Source organism: Chiloscyllium punctatum, chromosome 31, assembly GCF_047496795.1.
Source record: "Chiloscyllium punctatum isolate Juve2018m chromosome 31, sChiPun1.3, whole genome shotgun sequence".
Classification (NCBI taxonomy): Eukaryota; Metazoa; Chordata; class Chondrichthyes; order Orectolobiformes; family Hemiscylliidae; genus Chiloscyllium; species Chiloscyllium punctatum.
This window is the reverse complement of record NC_092769.1, coordinates 79,102,162-79,117,430: the sequence shown is the minus strand read 5'-3', so window position 1 is coordinate 79,117,430 and position 15,269 is coordinate 79,102,162. Positions and strand designations below refer to the sequence as shown.

The 15,269-nt window shown below is 44.0% G+C and overlaps 1 protein-coding gene across 2 annotated transcripts in view; it reads right to left on the bottom strand.

Annotated features, from left to right (window-relative positions):
- Nucleotides 1–15,269, bottom strand: part of rcor2 (REST corepressor 2) — a 69,375-nt gene that overhangs the window by 5,302 nt on the left and 48,804 nt on the right. For both annotated transcript variants that reach the window (XM_072551207.1, XM_072551208.1), the window contains 10 exons: nucleotides 14,293–14,349; nucleotides 11,314–11,394; nucleotides 9,771–9,823; nucleotides 8,498–8,659; nucleotides 6,172–6,296; nucleotides 5,645–5,717; nucleotides 2,735–2,953; nucleotides 2,000–2,077; nucleotides 923–980; nucleotides 91–335 (listed from right to left, as the gene is read on the bottom strand). In XM_072551207.1, coding sequence (XP_072407308.1) covers nucleotides 91–335; nucleotides 923–980; nucleotides 2,000–2,077; nucleotides 2,735–2,953; nucleotides 5,645–5,717; nucleotides 6,172–6,296; nucleotides 8,498–8,659; nucleotides 9,771–9,823; nucleotides 11,314–11,394; nucleotides 14,293–14,349 — 1,151 coding nt within the window. The remainder of the gene's footprint in view (nucleotides 1–90; nucleotides 336–922; nucleotides 981–1,999; nucleotides 2,078–2,734; nucleotides 2,954–5,644; nucleotides 5,718–6,171; nucleotides 6,297–8,497; nucleotides 8,660–9,770; nucleotides 9,824–11,313; nucleotides 11,395–14,292; nucleotides 14,350–15,269) is intronic.

Genomic DNA, 15,269 nt, shown 5'->3' with positions numbered 1-15,269 from the left:
GAAGAATCCAGTAGCCCAAAGCCCTCTCCACCTCACAGCACAACACCTCCACCCCAACTCCCACAACAAGGCAGCATGTAACTCATGTACCTCGGCCTCCTCTTCTTCCTCCTCTTCGCTGCTAGCTAGTGATGGGTTGCAGGCACCACCATCGTCCAGACCCGACAGACTGCCAGCATTGCCCTGTACCTCCTGCTCTGCCTCCCATTCCTGCAGAATCTCCTCCAGGTTGAAACGGCGGCGGTAACTGATAAAGAACGTCTTCACCTGGGCCAGCGTCTTGTTCCCGATCACTTCTGCGATGGCCTGGAAATTCCGCCCATATTTACGAATGCCTGAACACAGAAACATTTTGGGATTTTTTTTCCTTTGGTGTGGAGTTGGGGAATTTCCATCTTCGAACATGCTATCCGAAACAGAGACAGAGAGATACACAGCGTTCCTTGTACTCCAAGCCCCCTCCCTATTCTCTGTCACCGAGACAATGAGGTGACTGGTGCCCATGTCCACAGTCGATATAGGGTAACGCATGTTTGAATTTATTCCACCTCCCTTGCTCCCCATAGCATCTCAACATAGCTTCAATCAATAAGACCTGGATCAGGAAGTGACTGGAATCAAGGAGGTGAGGGTGAGTGAGAGAGAGAGAGAGAGAGAGAGAGAGACACAGAGAGCGAGAGAGAGAGACAGAGACAGGGTTTAAAACACCAGCATCTTTCTGATCTGACAGGTCAAAACAAGCAGCATCTAGTGCATGAGTGGACTCTGCCTGGTTGAGGAAAAACTCTACAACCTCAGACTGAATGAGATCACGCTTGCCAAAAAGGAGCTACTCAGGAAATAATATACTGTCAACCTAATTAAATGAGGGTGGGGAAGCATGGCAGTGGAGCCTGCAGTATTCACAAAGATGTGTGGATACCTTGAACAGCCAGGAGCTGCTCCTCGGTCGTCCAGCGTGAGTTGAGCTTCAGATTGGACTGTGGAGACGGAGAATGAGAGAATTACAACACAAAGTATATTGAAAACAAACTATACCAGTACAAGTCATGACATCAGCTCAAAAAATAACCAAAGTCCTATTTCTCCAGCGGACTGTCAGAAACACGAGAAACCCCAAAACATATTACAATCGATGAAAGACTTTGTGAAATGTAGTCACTGTTGTATTGGAGGAAACCAGTTTTGCACACAGAAAGATCCTACACATAAATGATAAAACTAACTTTTTTTTGTGGTGTTGGTTGAGAGAAAAATTGGTCCCAGGACACTGGGAGAACTCTACGCTGTTCTTTCAGACAGCAGCCATGGAAAATCTTAAACAAGAACCAGAAAGAGCAGGACAGGTAACAGTGCAGCAGTCCCTCACTACTGACCTTCTGATAATGCAGCACTCCTCATCCCTGACCCTCCAACATTGCGACCCTCTGACAGTATAGCACTCCCTCAGCAGTGACCCTCCAACAATGCAGAACTCCCTCATTACTGACTCTCCGACAGTGCAGCACTCCCTCAGCGCTGACCCTCTGAAAGAGTGGCATTTCCTCAGCGCTGACTCTCCAACAGTGCAGCAATCCCTCAGCACTGACTCTCCGGTAGGGTGGCATTCCCTCAGCAATGACCATCTGACAGGGAGACGTTCCCTCAGCACTGACCCTCCTCAACTGGGATGTCACCTTGTATTAGAAGGCCACTTGTGGAGATTAGAAATCTAACACAACCAGATGGGCCAAATGGGCTATTTTCTGCTTCAGCTTTTTTTGATTGTATAAGATTCTTCAAACATTCTTGCTATTCAAGAAGCAGTTGAAATTAGTGTTTCAAGAGCCAATATTCCTTCATCAAACCAATATCACAAAATTTGTGTGACTCAGCTCAGACAGAAACAATCTCCAAAATATCTGAACACCACCAATACATTATCACTGTAATAAGGCAGGCATTGGATGGTAAAGGCAATGCACCAATGAAGAGAGGATTAGCCATATAACACTCATACCTCTGGTGGTCGCAGTTTGTCAATCCCCCCATCCAGTGTTTGCTTTAATGAACTGTTTATCTGTTTTATTGTCTGAACCTGTGAGAGAGGAGGGAGACAAAAACACTTACATCTTCAGCAATAATTCATGAACTACTTCTTTCCCTAAACCGTCCCAATCATCCAGTTCCTGCCATATCACCCAATCTCTTCGTCAATTGAATTCATAAAATTTCATTCTTTACCCATCAAGTACTCCCAGGACAGGCACGGTATAGGGTTGGATACAGAGTAAAGTTCCCTCTACACTATATCCAACAAACATTCCCAGAACTATGATTCTATGATAGGGACAGCACAGGATGAGATACAAACTAAAAGTTCCTTCTATATTTGGCTCAACAAATATGCCCAAGGCAGGTCCAACCAGGCATTTAATAAGGTAATGCTCTCTTGACCATTACCAGCAAGATCTTTTTAGTTTTGCCTCTCTGCCATCGTGTAGCTGGAATTATTAAATTATGAATCATTCTTGCTTTAGGTTCAAAGGATAGAGTGTTGGCAGCTAGACAGTCTTCTCAAACTCAATTCAACATTGGATTTTAAAACATCAAATTCTCTCTGTTTTTGGGTGTATTTGACTTCAGAAGTGGAAGGTCAGGATTTAGATCAATGCTGGCCTAGTTAGCATAATGTGCCATCACTTCATCCCACCCCCTCCCCAAACTGCAGACTTCACACTTCTCCGTATGTCACCTGGCGCTTGATGGAGATGAGCTGTGATTCCAACTGTCGGAGAGAGATGGTGGCAGCATTGGGGTTAGCAGAGACTCCAGCAACTTCATCTTGGCTGAGGTACATGTCCTTAGGTGGCCGTCTCTTTGAGCGAGGTGGATGATGGCGATACTGGATGCTCTGAGACTCTCTCTTCACCGTCACTGATTTGCCACTTGTGGGTTTCTGCTCCCCAGAGCGCTATGGGGACAGGAAGAGGAAGAATCACAAGCAATATTTAAAATAAGCTGTGTTCTGCATTGGTCAGTGTTTTACATGTTATTGCAATAACTTTCTCTTTTAATTAACCTATGGTATTACTACCCTGCTTTGCAGGCTGGAAACGGTTGTGAGCATCTTGAACTGTTGCAATCATTATGCTCTTCTTTATAGACATTTCCAAAATCCCTGCAAATTGCATTACTCTTGTTTCATATCCCTACCCCCATTCAACAAAATATCTAAATGTTCAGAAACTGGGAACAAAAGAGAAGCAGAAATATGAGAGAGATAGTGGACAGATACAAGATGAATTGAATCTTTATCTTGAGGTCTTTATCATGAAGACTTGTCAAAGTTGTTTTTAAGTGTTGCTGAAAAACATCAGATGTGATTGCACAATTGGACTGCATTTGCTAAATAAACCAGAGTGTGCTAAGAATTACACTTCTGCACACGATAACCAACAAACATTAACAGAGCCTTTCTTTGCAAACACAAAGAATACATATTGCAACTGTTCAAACTCAACAAACTAGGTGATAGCCACATTCTGGTGCATTTCTCAAGTCAATGTCTTGACTAATCAGAATCAACCTGCTAGTTTAATTTTTAAACAAAACATGGATGTTAACCACCAGTTATCATCTATATGATGCATTGTCCATGGATACATCTGTTCCAGAGTGCAACCAATCAGCACTTTCCTCTGATACAGTACAAATGTTGATTTACCTTTCGTACTTTTTGTGAATTGTCCAAATGAAAGCGAGAGCTTCAAGAAAATGTATCTTTATCCAGCAACACTCACATTCTGTCCAAGTGACCAGTATATGTTTGCTATTTTTCTTTGCTGGTTTGTTTTTCCTGCCCTCTCTTGTTCACTTTTCAGTTTGTTTTCAGACAGCAGTTATTCAGGGACCTGCATTCACACTTCCTGTAGACATTAAGGGGCGGCATGGTGTCTCAGTGGTTAGCACTGCTGCCTCATAGCACCAGGGTCCCAGGTTCAATCCCACCCTTGGGTGACTGTCTGTGTGGAGTTTGCACATTCTTGCCGTGTCTACGTGGGTTTCCTCTGGGTGCTCCGGTTTCCTCCCACAGTCCAAAGATGTGTAGGTCAGGTGAATTGGCCATGGGAAATTGCCTATAGTGTTAGGTGCATTAGTTAGAAGGAAACGGGTCTGGGTGAGTTACTCTTCGGAGGGTCGGTATGGGCTAGTTGGGTTGAAGGGCCTGTTTTCGCACTGTAGGGAATCTAATCTAATCATTAAGTCTGTTATCATACAACATGTAACCTTTTGTCATTTAGTCTCTCCTGCCACCAATACATGCCCACCAAACCGATTGCAGAGCTCACCTTCTGTTTCCCAACTTCAACACCACTTTTCAGTTATTAAATTTCTAACTCTTGCCAGATCATGTGTCGGTGCAGAGGTCTTTGTTCTGAAATACTGACTTGAAACATGCTTTTTGACCTGCTAAGTGCTCCCAGCATTTTTTCTTTCTATTTAAGATCTGCAGTATCCTGAACATTCTGCTTTTGTACTGTTCATAAAAAGCTCTACTTTGACCTCCATCTGCAGTAACAGAGTTCAGATCTGGCCTCTCAGGTAGAAGATATTGGCCCTGGAGGGAGTGCAGCACAGATTCACTAGAAGGTATTAATAGGTAAAATTCTGAGGACACAAACACTGACTCCTGCATTCCCTCAAGTAAAGGAGATTAAGGCATGATCTCAATGAGCTGCTTCTTTCATGGGATGTGGGGGTCGCTGGTAAGGATGCTCATCTCCAATTATCTCTAGAATTGTGTGCTTTGTTGGGACATTTCACACAGTTAAGAGTCAACACATTGCTATGGGTCTGCAGTCACATGTAAACCAGACTGGATAAGGACAGAATTCCTTCCCTAAGGGACATGAGTGAAGCAGATTTTTATTTGAACAACAATTCAGTATAGTTCCACCAGTACTAGTTTCATGGTCACTCTTACTAAGACTAGCTTTCAATTCCAGACTAACTGAATTTCAATTTCACCACCTGCCATGATGGGTCTTCACCCTCTGCCCTAATAATTAGCTGGGCTTCTGGATCCAGTGACAATTTCACTGTAACACAATTTGCCTCTGTTTAAGACAATTAAAAGTTTTCACCAGGCTCAGAGAAGATATTTGCTGTGATTCAGAACAAGGGGACAGAAACTTTAAATCTAAGCCACGGTGATCGTGGGGTGATATCAGAAAGCACTTCTTCAAACGTCTGGAACACTTTCCCCCGAAAATTGTTGCTGCTGGGGGTCAATCAAAAGTTTCAAAGTTGTGGCAGGTAGGTTTTTATTGATTATGAGATTAAAGGATATACAACAAAAACAGTCAGCAATTTTGATAGTAGAGGTTTAAACGGCAGGATAGCCTCCTCCTGCTCCAAAGCCAAGACCATATTCTAAGGTCAAATGGAACAGCCACTTAGGAAAATTACTGAATAAGATGAACTTTAGCTAGGAATCCTGAGAATAATTCAGCATAACGTAGCACATTAATTTGGAACAAATCCAACAACTGAACAATGAGTTAAGCCATCCAATTGAGAACATTGGACAATCTGAACACAAAGGGTACAATTTGTTGTCAATGGCTACCCTGTACAGAGTGTGAAAAAGAACAAAACTTACCTCCCTCTTAACATCGGGTTCATAATCACTGTCGTCTGCAATCTGCACTGTCACTTCTTCTGCCTCATCATTACTACAACACAGAAGAGAAACAAGTAAAATGAAAAATAGGAGATAAAGCAGAGACTGAAATAGCTTCCAGCGTTTGGCTCATTTTCAGAAACAAGGGGTTCTTTATTCTTAGTTTGAAATTCATGAATGGAGCCACATGTCCTGCTTGCCCAGAAGTGTTTTTATTTATAGAGCTCAGCTAGTGAAAGGAGGGGTTTAACTGAATCACAGATACTGAAGGTCTCCAGCTTGTTTCCTCTGTCAGTGGCTGAGAAAACTTTACGTTGGAAAGCATACCCATCTGAAGGTAGCACCAGGCTGGATTGCCAATATGATACCTTTGGTAGGTAATAGATACTTGACAACACTGGGTGAGAAACTGTCATCATTTCCAAAGGTTGTCCACATAGTACCTTGGACATTATAGTTTTAGCAGGGGCTGGGTGTGTGGTGGTACGCAAGAACAATTCGCAAACCTGTCTTCCCGTTCCTTCTTGTGTACCAGCTTGCGAGCTTGCCGATCCATCACACTTGTTCGAGTCCGGGTCTTCTTCCAGGAGTAGTAATATTTTACCAGGCTGGAGATAAGTTTGTCTGGTAACTACAAGAAAAGCAGGATATCACTGACTCACTGCATTATTCACCAGAAACCACCATCAAATTCTGCCAAATCATCAGCCTTGCTGTCCTATGCTTCCAATAACTCTAAACAAAAAAATACATGCATTACTCCAGCGCCTTTTGCTATCTCAGGACAACTCAAATCGTTTCACACCCAATGAAGCACATTCTTCTCATACACACTCATCAGTATCATATTTTTTACTCATGTAAGATGTGGGCTTTGCTAACTAGATAAGCATTTATTGCCCATCCTAATGCCCCTGGAGATAAGGGTGTCTTAAACTGTGGCAGTTTTGTGTATTTTAAGTAGATTCACACAGCTAGTCAACAGAATCAACATGGAAGATGGTGGATGGAGCGCCATGCAAATAGGCTGCTTTATCCTGGATGGTGTGAAGCTTTTACACATCCAGTTAGGCAAGTGGTGAATAATCTATCTCATTTCTGACATGTGTCTTGTAAACATTGGACAAGCATTAGAGAGTCAGAAGGGAGATTATTCATTGCAGAATTCTCAGCTTCTGACATGCTAGCCACAGTATTTATGCAGTGAATCCAGTTCAGTTTCTAGACAATGTTATGTTTACATCAGGGATTCAACAATGATAAAGCAGTAAATGTATGACATAATTATTAGATTCTCTGTCATTAGAGATGGTCATCGCCTGGCACTTGCATGGAGCAAATATTACTTCCTACTTGTCAGAAATCATAGCCTTTGCCGTATCCAGCAGAATCTGCTGTTTTTAATATCATGTGGAGTGAACTGCATTGTCTGAGATGCTTGGGACTTCAGGGGAGGCCAAGATGGATCATTCATTTGGCTCTTCAGGCTGAAGATCGATGCAAATGCTTCAACCTCACCTTTTGCACGGATGTGCTCACCATCACCAACTATGGGATATTTATGGAGCATCCTCCTCCTGTATCATTTAGTCATCCATCTCTACTCAAGACTGAATGTGGAAGGACTTCAGAATTTAAATGTGATCCATTGTTTGTGGGATCACATAGGCTTATCTATTCCAAACTACTTACACTGTTTGGCATGCAAGTAGACTGATGTTGTAACTTCACCAATGGACACCTCATTTTTAGGTATGCCTGATGCTGCTGCTGGCATGCCTTCCTGCACTCTACATTAAACCAAGGGATAAAATCTTGTTCAGTGATAATGGCAGGGTGTGAGGATATTACAGGCCATGGGGTCACAGATTGTGGGCAATGACAATTCTGCTGCTGTTGGTGGCCCACAGATGCCCAGTCTTGAATCATTATATCTATGATGATGGTGGTGTCTCTAAGATATGATTCTGTGACAAAGATATTGCTTGATTCATCCATTATGTTGCTCTCCTGGTTTTGGCACAAGGCCCCACATGTTGCTAAGTAGGACTTGACAGGATTGACAGGGCCTGTTCACAAAACTGTCAAATCTGGTGCTCTGATTGATGCTGTGCAGCTCATCTGGTTTTGTTTCTTGTATATACTAATTTCAAAGTCTGATAAAACGAAGTGACTTGTTAAGTCATTACAAAGGACATTTTGGAGTCAACCACATTGCTGTGTGTCTACAGTAATCTACAGCCAAGACCAGGTGCAGATATCTTTCCCCAAAATGACAATCAAGAACCTGACAGCATTTTACAATAAACCAACAGTGGTTACACTGTCACCAATACACTTTCCATTCCAAAGTTATTATTTAAAATCAAATATTTTCTGTGGTGGGGTTCAGCCCCAGAGCTTTTAGCATGGATCTCTGGATTACTAGGCCAGTGACAATGTCACTACATCATTACCTATTACGTAGGAAAGGCAACAGTTTACTCATAACAAGGTTCCACAACAGCACTGTGGTAATGACCTGTTCGTCAATTTTAGGTGTTGGCTGAGGAACAGTTAACTGACTCATGCTCAACTTTCACAGTGATCACATTTGGTATTTGCCCCATCAGAAGTCTGAATAAATCAACACTCAGTTCAACGCCTGAGTGGGCTGGGAAATGAGCAGTCCAGCCTAGATACTGTCCTATCATGTTCCTGTTCTAACTATATCTATTGGAATGATCCTGATCCACATCACATCACTGTGAGGAAATGTAAATTTATCGTCATGCAACATCCACTGCCTGATTGCTGTTCTACCCAATCAGGATCCATCATGACAGCGCTCACCATTTGTTGGATGCGCTGGAAGCTCTTCCCATGGAAACTAAAGGCCTGTTCAAATAGCACTTTATCTTCTACAGTCCACTCATCCGGGAAAGGAGTGAAATTGGCCAAGTCAGCGAGAGATTTATCAACATCATGCTTGTGCCATAAGAGCATCCCCAGTGCCTGGGTGGAGAAAGAGAAGGGTGAGATGGGCAGAAAGTGTACAGTGATGCATCTTGTGAGGACTACCAAGGCAATACAGCGCATGATGAATGGTAGAACCCTGGATAATACAAAGGATCAGAAGAACCTTGATGCGCACGTCCATAGATCATGTGGAATAAGTGGTTAAGGTAGTGCATGAGATACTGGTCCAAGGCAGAACACAAGAGCTATGAGGTTATGGTGGAGCTGTTTAGAAGATTAGTCAGGCCAGAGCTAATGTACAGTCTCTTCACCACACTATAGGAAGGATATGATTGGACCAGAAAGGGTGCAGGTTAGATTCACCAGAATGCTGCCTGGGCTGGAGATTTTCAGCTATGAAAATGAACAATATAGGGAGGTGCTGTTTGCCTTGGAGCAGAGAAAGCTAAAGAGGCTATGATTGAAGTTGATAGTAATATAAAGGAATAGGTATACACTTTTCACCTTAGTACAAGGGGCAATTACCCAGGGGGCCAAAAATGTATGATAAGGGGCACACAGTTGAGAGGGTATTTTAAGAAGACGTTTTTTTCATCCAAAGAATGGTGGGTGTGTGGAATTCACTGTCTGAAAGATGGTAGATGCAGGAATCATCACAACATTTAAGTAATATTTAAACGAACACTCAAAATGCCATAGTATACAAGACTATGTGCCAAATGCTGGGAAGGGGAATCAGTGTAGGTAGGGGCCTGATGATGTGCTAACATGGGCTGAAAGGCCTCTTTTCATGTCATAATACTTTATGACTCTATGTGAGCTGGCCAGTGAAACAGAGTGCGAGGAAAATGGGGAGTGGGTGTCTGTAGAGGGGACAGAGAAGGAACACACAGAGGGGGGCACAGAGAGGGAGTAGGGTAGAAACAAAGAGGGAGCCCATGGGTAGTGGAGAGCCCACAAAGCGAGGGACCCCTCTTGTCGAAGGGGAACAGAGAGGGAACCCACGCGTGGGGGAGCCAGGATAGGATTTGAAGAGGAACAGACAGGAAGCCTTGGGGGGGTGGGGGGGGTACAAAGAGGAGGCCTGCGGTGGGGTGCAAACACAGAGGGAATCAGTCAGGGAAAATCCGTGAAATCTTCACCATACCTGTTCTATGTTGTACCCGTGCTTCTCCTTGGCCATGGCGATATATTCATCGACTGAAAGAGATGTAGGGTTAGAAAAGTACACAAAACTGGGATTGTTCCATCATATCCTGAATTCTGATATCAGTGAAAAAGAAAACTGCCTAAAAGTAAGATTCAGACAGCATTCTAATATTTAGCAGTATCATATCAGAGATAATATTGAAAATTATTCAATTTTGGTCCACCAAGATTTGGAGGAGCTGGTGTTGGACCAGGCTGGACAAAGTTAAAAATCACACAACACCAGGTTATAGTCCAACTGGTTTTTATGGAGGTATTAGCTTTCGAAGCACTGCTTCTTCATCAGGTGGTTGTCTCAAGAAGCAGTGCTTTGAAAGCTACTGCCTCCAAATAAACCAGTTGGACTATAACCTGGTATTATGTGATTTTTAATTTGGTCCACCAAGATTAGTTTATTTGCTAGCTATTTCTTTAATTAGTTCCTTTATTAGTTCTCTTTCTCTGCAAATTTTCTATTGACTATTTCTCTCTCTCTGTGATTAGCCTGTTTGATTGTATTGTTTTAATCTATGACTCCATGACACAGAGAGAGAGAGATGTACAGCATGGAAACAGACCCTTCGGTCCAACCCGTCCATGTCGACCAGTTACCCCAACTCAATCTAGCCCCACCTGCCAGCACTGGGCCCATATCCCTCCAAACCCTTTCTATTCGTGACTGGCCTTCCCATCACCTCTCTTTCTGCGACTGGCCTACCCATTGCTCTTCTCTCTCAACAACTGGCTTACTCCCCCTCGCTCTCTTCCTCTGTCTCTCTCTCTCTATTAGTGGCTGACCCATCGGCACACTCTCTGTGACTGACCTAGCCATCGCTTCTTGGATTTGGTGCCAACATTCCCTCTAAGCAGTGCAGACATGCATGCAGCTGCTCCAGTGTTCTACGCATGTTGATCACTTCTGGAAGTTGTGGCCACATACAGGCCTCAGAGGCCCACACAGCCAGTAAGAAAGTTAGAGGGAATGCTGATTGACACGCCATCTAACATCCACAACTTTCACTCCTTTCATCACTGATACACAGTGCTGTCACAGTGTATCATCTGATACACTGCAATAACTCACTAAGATTCCTTCAACAACCAGCACCTTTCAAATCTGTGACTTCTGCCAGTGAGAAAGGCTAGAGCAGTAGGTATCACCATCAGCTGCAAGATCCTCTCCAAGCCACACACTATCCTGATTTGGAACTAACACTGATTATTCGTGGTCACTAGGTCAAGCCTGGATATTCAACCCTAATAGCACTGTGGGTGCCCTGAAACCTCAAAAACTACAACAGTTGAAAATTGCAATATTTCACCATCACCTTCTCTAGGGCAATTAATACTGGCATAGCTAGTGACATCCATATCCCAATAATGAATTTACTTCTGCCACTATGTCAATAATCAAGCTGAAGTTCTTCTTTTCTATTTTAGATCAGATCCAGGGAAGCTGAATTTTCCTTATTGAAATTGAGATCCTCACCAACAACACTTACGTTTTGCATCAGAAATGTTGTGGTTGGGAGACCATACCAACATGCCCTTTGTATCCTTTTCACTGAAACGGGCAGCACTGTCTATAAAAATACAAATAGAAGTTCAGTTGTAAATAAGAACATTACACATGCTGCATTACTTATTGGAGAATAAGGAAAATTATCACATGGTTGCGCAAGCTATCTCTGTGGTAAAAACAAGGACTGCAGATGCTGGAAACCAGAGTCTAGGTTAGAGTGGTGCTGGGAAAGCACAGCAGGTCAGGCAGTATCCGAGGAGCAGGAAGATCGACGTTTTGGGCAAAAGCCCTTCATCAGGAATAGAGGCAGGGTGCCTGTAAATTGGAGAGATAAATGAGAGGGGGGTGGGGAGAAAGTAGCATAGAGTACAATAGGTGAATGGGGGTGGGGATGGAGGTGATAGGTCAGAGAGGAGAGTGGGGGAAGGTAGCAAAGAGTACAATGGGTGAACGGGGTGGGGATGAAGGTGATAGGTCAAAGAGGAGGGTGGAATGGATAGGTGGAAAGGGAGATAGGCAGGTAGGACAGGTCATGAGGGCGGTGCTGAGCTGGAAGATTGGAACTGGGGTGAGGTGGGGGGAGGGGAAATGAGGAAACTGGTGAAATCCACATTGATGCCATGGGGTTGAAGTGTTCCGAGGTGGAAGATGAGGCGTTCTTCCTCCAGGCGTCGGGTGGTGAGGGTGCAGCTGTGGAGGAGGCCCAGGACCTGCATGTCCTCGGCAGAGTGGGAGGGGGAGGTGAAATGTTGGGCCACAGGGCGGTGGGGTTGATTGGTGCGGGTGTCCCGGAGATGTTCCCTAAAGCGCTCTGCTAGGAGGCGTCCAGTCTCCCCAAAGTAGAGGAGACCACATCGGGAGCAATGGATACAATAAGTTATATTGGTGGATGTGCAGGTAAAACTTTGATGGATGTGGAAAGCTCCTTTGGGGCTTTGGATGGAAGAGATGTGGGCGAAGGTTTTGCAATTCCTGCGGTGGAAGGGGAGGGTGCCAGGAAGGGAGGGTAGGTTGTTGGGGGGCGTGGACCTGACCAGGTAGTCTTTGCAGAAAGCAGAAATGGGTGGAGTCCATTTGGAGGTGGCGGAAATGTCGTCGGATGATGTGGTTTATGCGAAGGTTGGTAGGGTGGAAGATGAGCACCAGGGGGGTTCTGTCCTTGTTACGGTTGGAGGGGTGGGGTTTGAGGGCGGAAGGGTGGGATGTGGACGAGATGCGTTGGAGGGCATCTTTAACCACAAAGGAAAGGAAACTGCGGTCTCTAAAGGAGGCCATCTGGTGTCTGTGGTGGAACTGGTCCTCCTGGGAGCAGATACAGCGGAGGCGGAGGACTTGGGAATACGGGATGGCGTTTTTGCAGGAGGTAGGGTGGGAAAGAGGTGTAATCCAGGTCAGTGTCAAGTTGGTAGTCATTAATAGAGTTGGAGAGGTCCACCCCCACCCCCTTCTCATTTATCTCTCCACTCTGCAGGCACTGCCTCTATTCCTAATGAAGGGCTTTTGCCCGAAACGTCAATTTTCTTGCTCCTAGGATGCTGCCTGACCTGCTGTGCTTTTCCAGCACCACTCTAATCTAGACTCAAGCTATCTCTGTGCCCTGAGAATTCTCTTTTCTTGAACTTTCCATGTCAGTTTATTTATCTGTCTGTGCCATTAACTAATGGGATTTCTGTAACATTAATAGTTTCCCATTATGTAGATGGCACTTATTAAAGGATATTTTAGTTGATTCCTGAGGGAGAAGGGAAGCCACCTCAGTGTGCATGAGAGGTAAATGTCTGAGCATGTAATGTTGCAGGGGGTGCTCTGTGCCCTGACTGAACATGGTGTACTGTTTTGTGTCTGCAATAATCTCCTCAGGAACAGGTTGGGGCCTGTCATATTCCATCAATCAATGAAATCATGGTTGACGTGCATCCTAATTTTATCTACTTGCCTAGTTTCTGTAACTCTTAAATAGTTTTTTTTTGGTGTTAACAATCAATCTCAGTTCTAAAATTCTTAATTGACTCTCCACATCCTCAACTGTACTTTGGGACGTTTTAGATTTCCACCAGCCTTTGTGTAACCCCCTCAATCACCTAGCTCGAACTTTAAATGTCTGTCCCCTTGTTCTGCATTCCTCCATCAAACAGCAAAGTTTCTCTAACTACCTGATCAATCTCTTCAACTATCTTAAACCTTTTCAATCAGATTACCTTTAATCTTCTCATCACACTTTCTCAGAATTTATCCCAATGAACACTGTAAGCTTTGTCATTTGGAGATGCCGGTGTGAACTGGGGTGTATAGAGTTAAAAATCACACAACACCAGGTTATTGTCCAACAGGTTTAATTGGAAGCACTAGCTTTGGGAGCGCTGCTCTTTCATCAGGTGGTTGTAATCCACAACCACCTGATGAAGCAGCAGCGCTCTGAAAGCTAGTGCTTCCAATTAAACCTGTTGGACTATAACCTGGCGTTGTATGACTTTTAACTTTGTAAACTGTGTGGGCACTCAACAATATGAAGCCATGCTCAGGCCACAAACATGTTGCCCCTATCATCCTAACATGTTTTAGTCTGGATTCATCTTGTACAATTTATCTTTTCTGGGGCACAGCATTGAATGCAGTGTCAGACATGATCTACCTAGGATTTTAAGTAAACTTTCTCCCCATTTGTTCTCCTTGTGTTCTTCACATTAGCCTTTTTAATGGTTTTTCTAGCCACCCAGATAAAATGTGTAAAGTTGAACTTTATATTCCCACATCTATGACAATCATTTTGCCTTGACAAACCTGCATCACAAGTGTACAAAAGCCAGGTAAACAAGGAAAGGCAGAAACGTCTCCTGAATTTGTCTATTGCCACTTCTTCATTGTGGCTTTTGTTCCACACAAGTTACTCATTATAGCAAGTATCTTGCACATCTCAATACCAACATAAGCATGGCCTGTTAACAGACAGAAATTGTACCTGGATGACATTCTGGAACAACAGCTTGGTAATCGGATCCAACCCGGATCATACTGTCTAAAGTAGAGAAAAAGCAAGACACAATATTAAGGAAAAATCAAGTAGTTAAATATGGAGTAGGAAATTTTGAGCGGATGGGGGGACCGTTGAAGAAATGTAAAATTGTGGGATTTCACCCCAATGACAATCAAACATATGGAGAGGAGTTGGCAAGGTGAGGCTTGGAGACATGCAATTAGCATCACAAAGGAGTGGGCAAGGTGAGATCCTGTAACAGGCAGTCAATGTCTCTGAGAGGAGCGGGTGAAATGAGGACCATGTGACAGGCAATCAACATCACTGAGAGGAGCGGGCGAAGTGAGGACTGTGACAGGCAGTTGGTGTCACTGAGGGGAGCGGATGAAGCGTGGACTCTGTGACAGGCAGTTTGTGTCATTGAGAAGAGCGGGTGAGGTGAGGACTCTGACAGGTAATTTGTGTCACTAGGGGACAGTGTGAGGTGAGGACCCTGTAACAGTGAGTCAGCGTCACTGAGAGGAGTGGGTGAGGTGAGGACCCTGTAACAGTGAGTCAGCATCATTGAGAGGAGCGTTGCAATAAGACAACTGGTACAATATCCAGGCTTGGGCTGACAAGTGGCTAGTTCCATTCACGCCACATGAGTGCCAGGAAATGACCACTTCCAATAAGAAACAATCGAACTATTACCCCTTAACATCATCACTGAATTCCCCCAACATCAACATCCTGGGGATCATCATTGACCAGAATTGGACTCACCACGGAAATACAGTGGCGACAACAGCAGCTCAAAGATTAGGACCACTGCAGCAGGTATTTGATTTCCTGGTTCCCCAAAACCTATCCAGAATCTATATGGTACATGTGAGGAGTCTGATGAGTGCAGCTCCAACAATATTCAAGAAGCAATACCAGCCAGCACAAAGCAGCCCACTTGATTGACACTATATCCACAA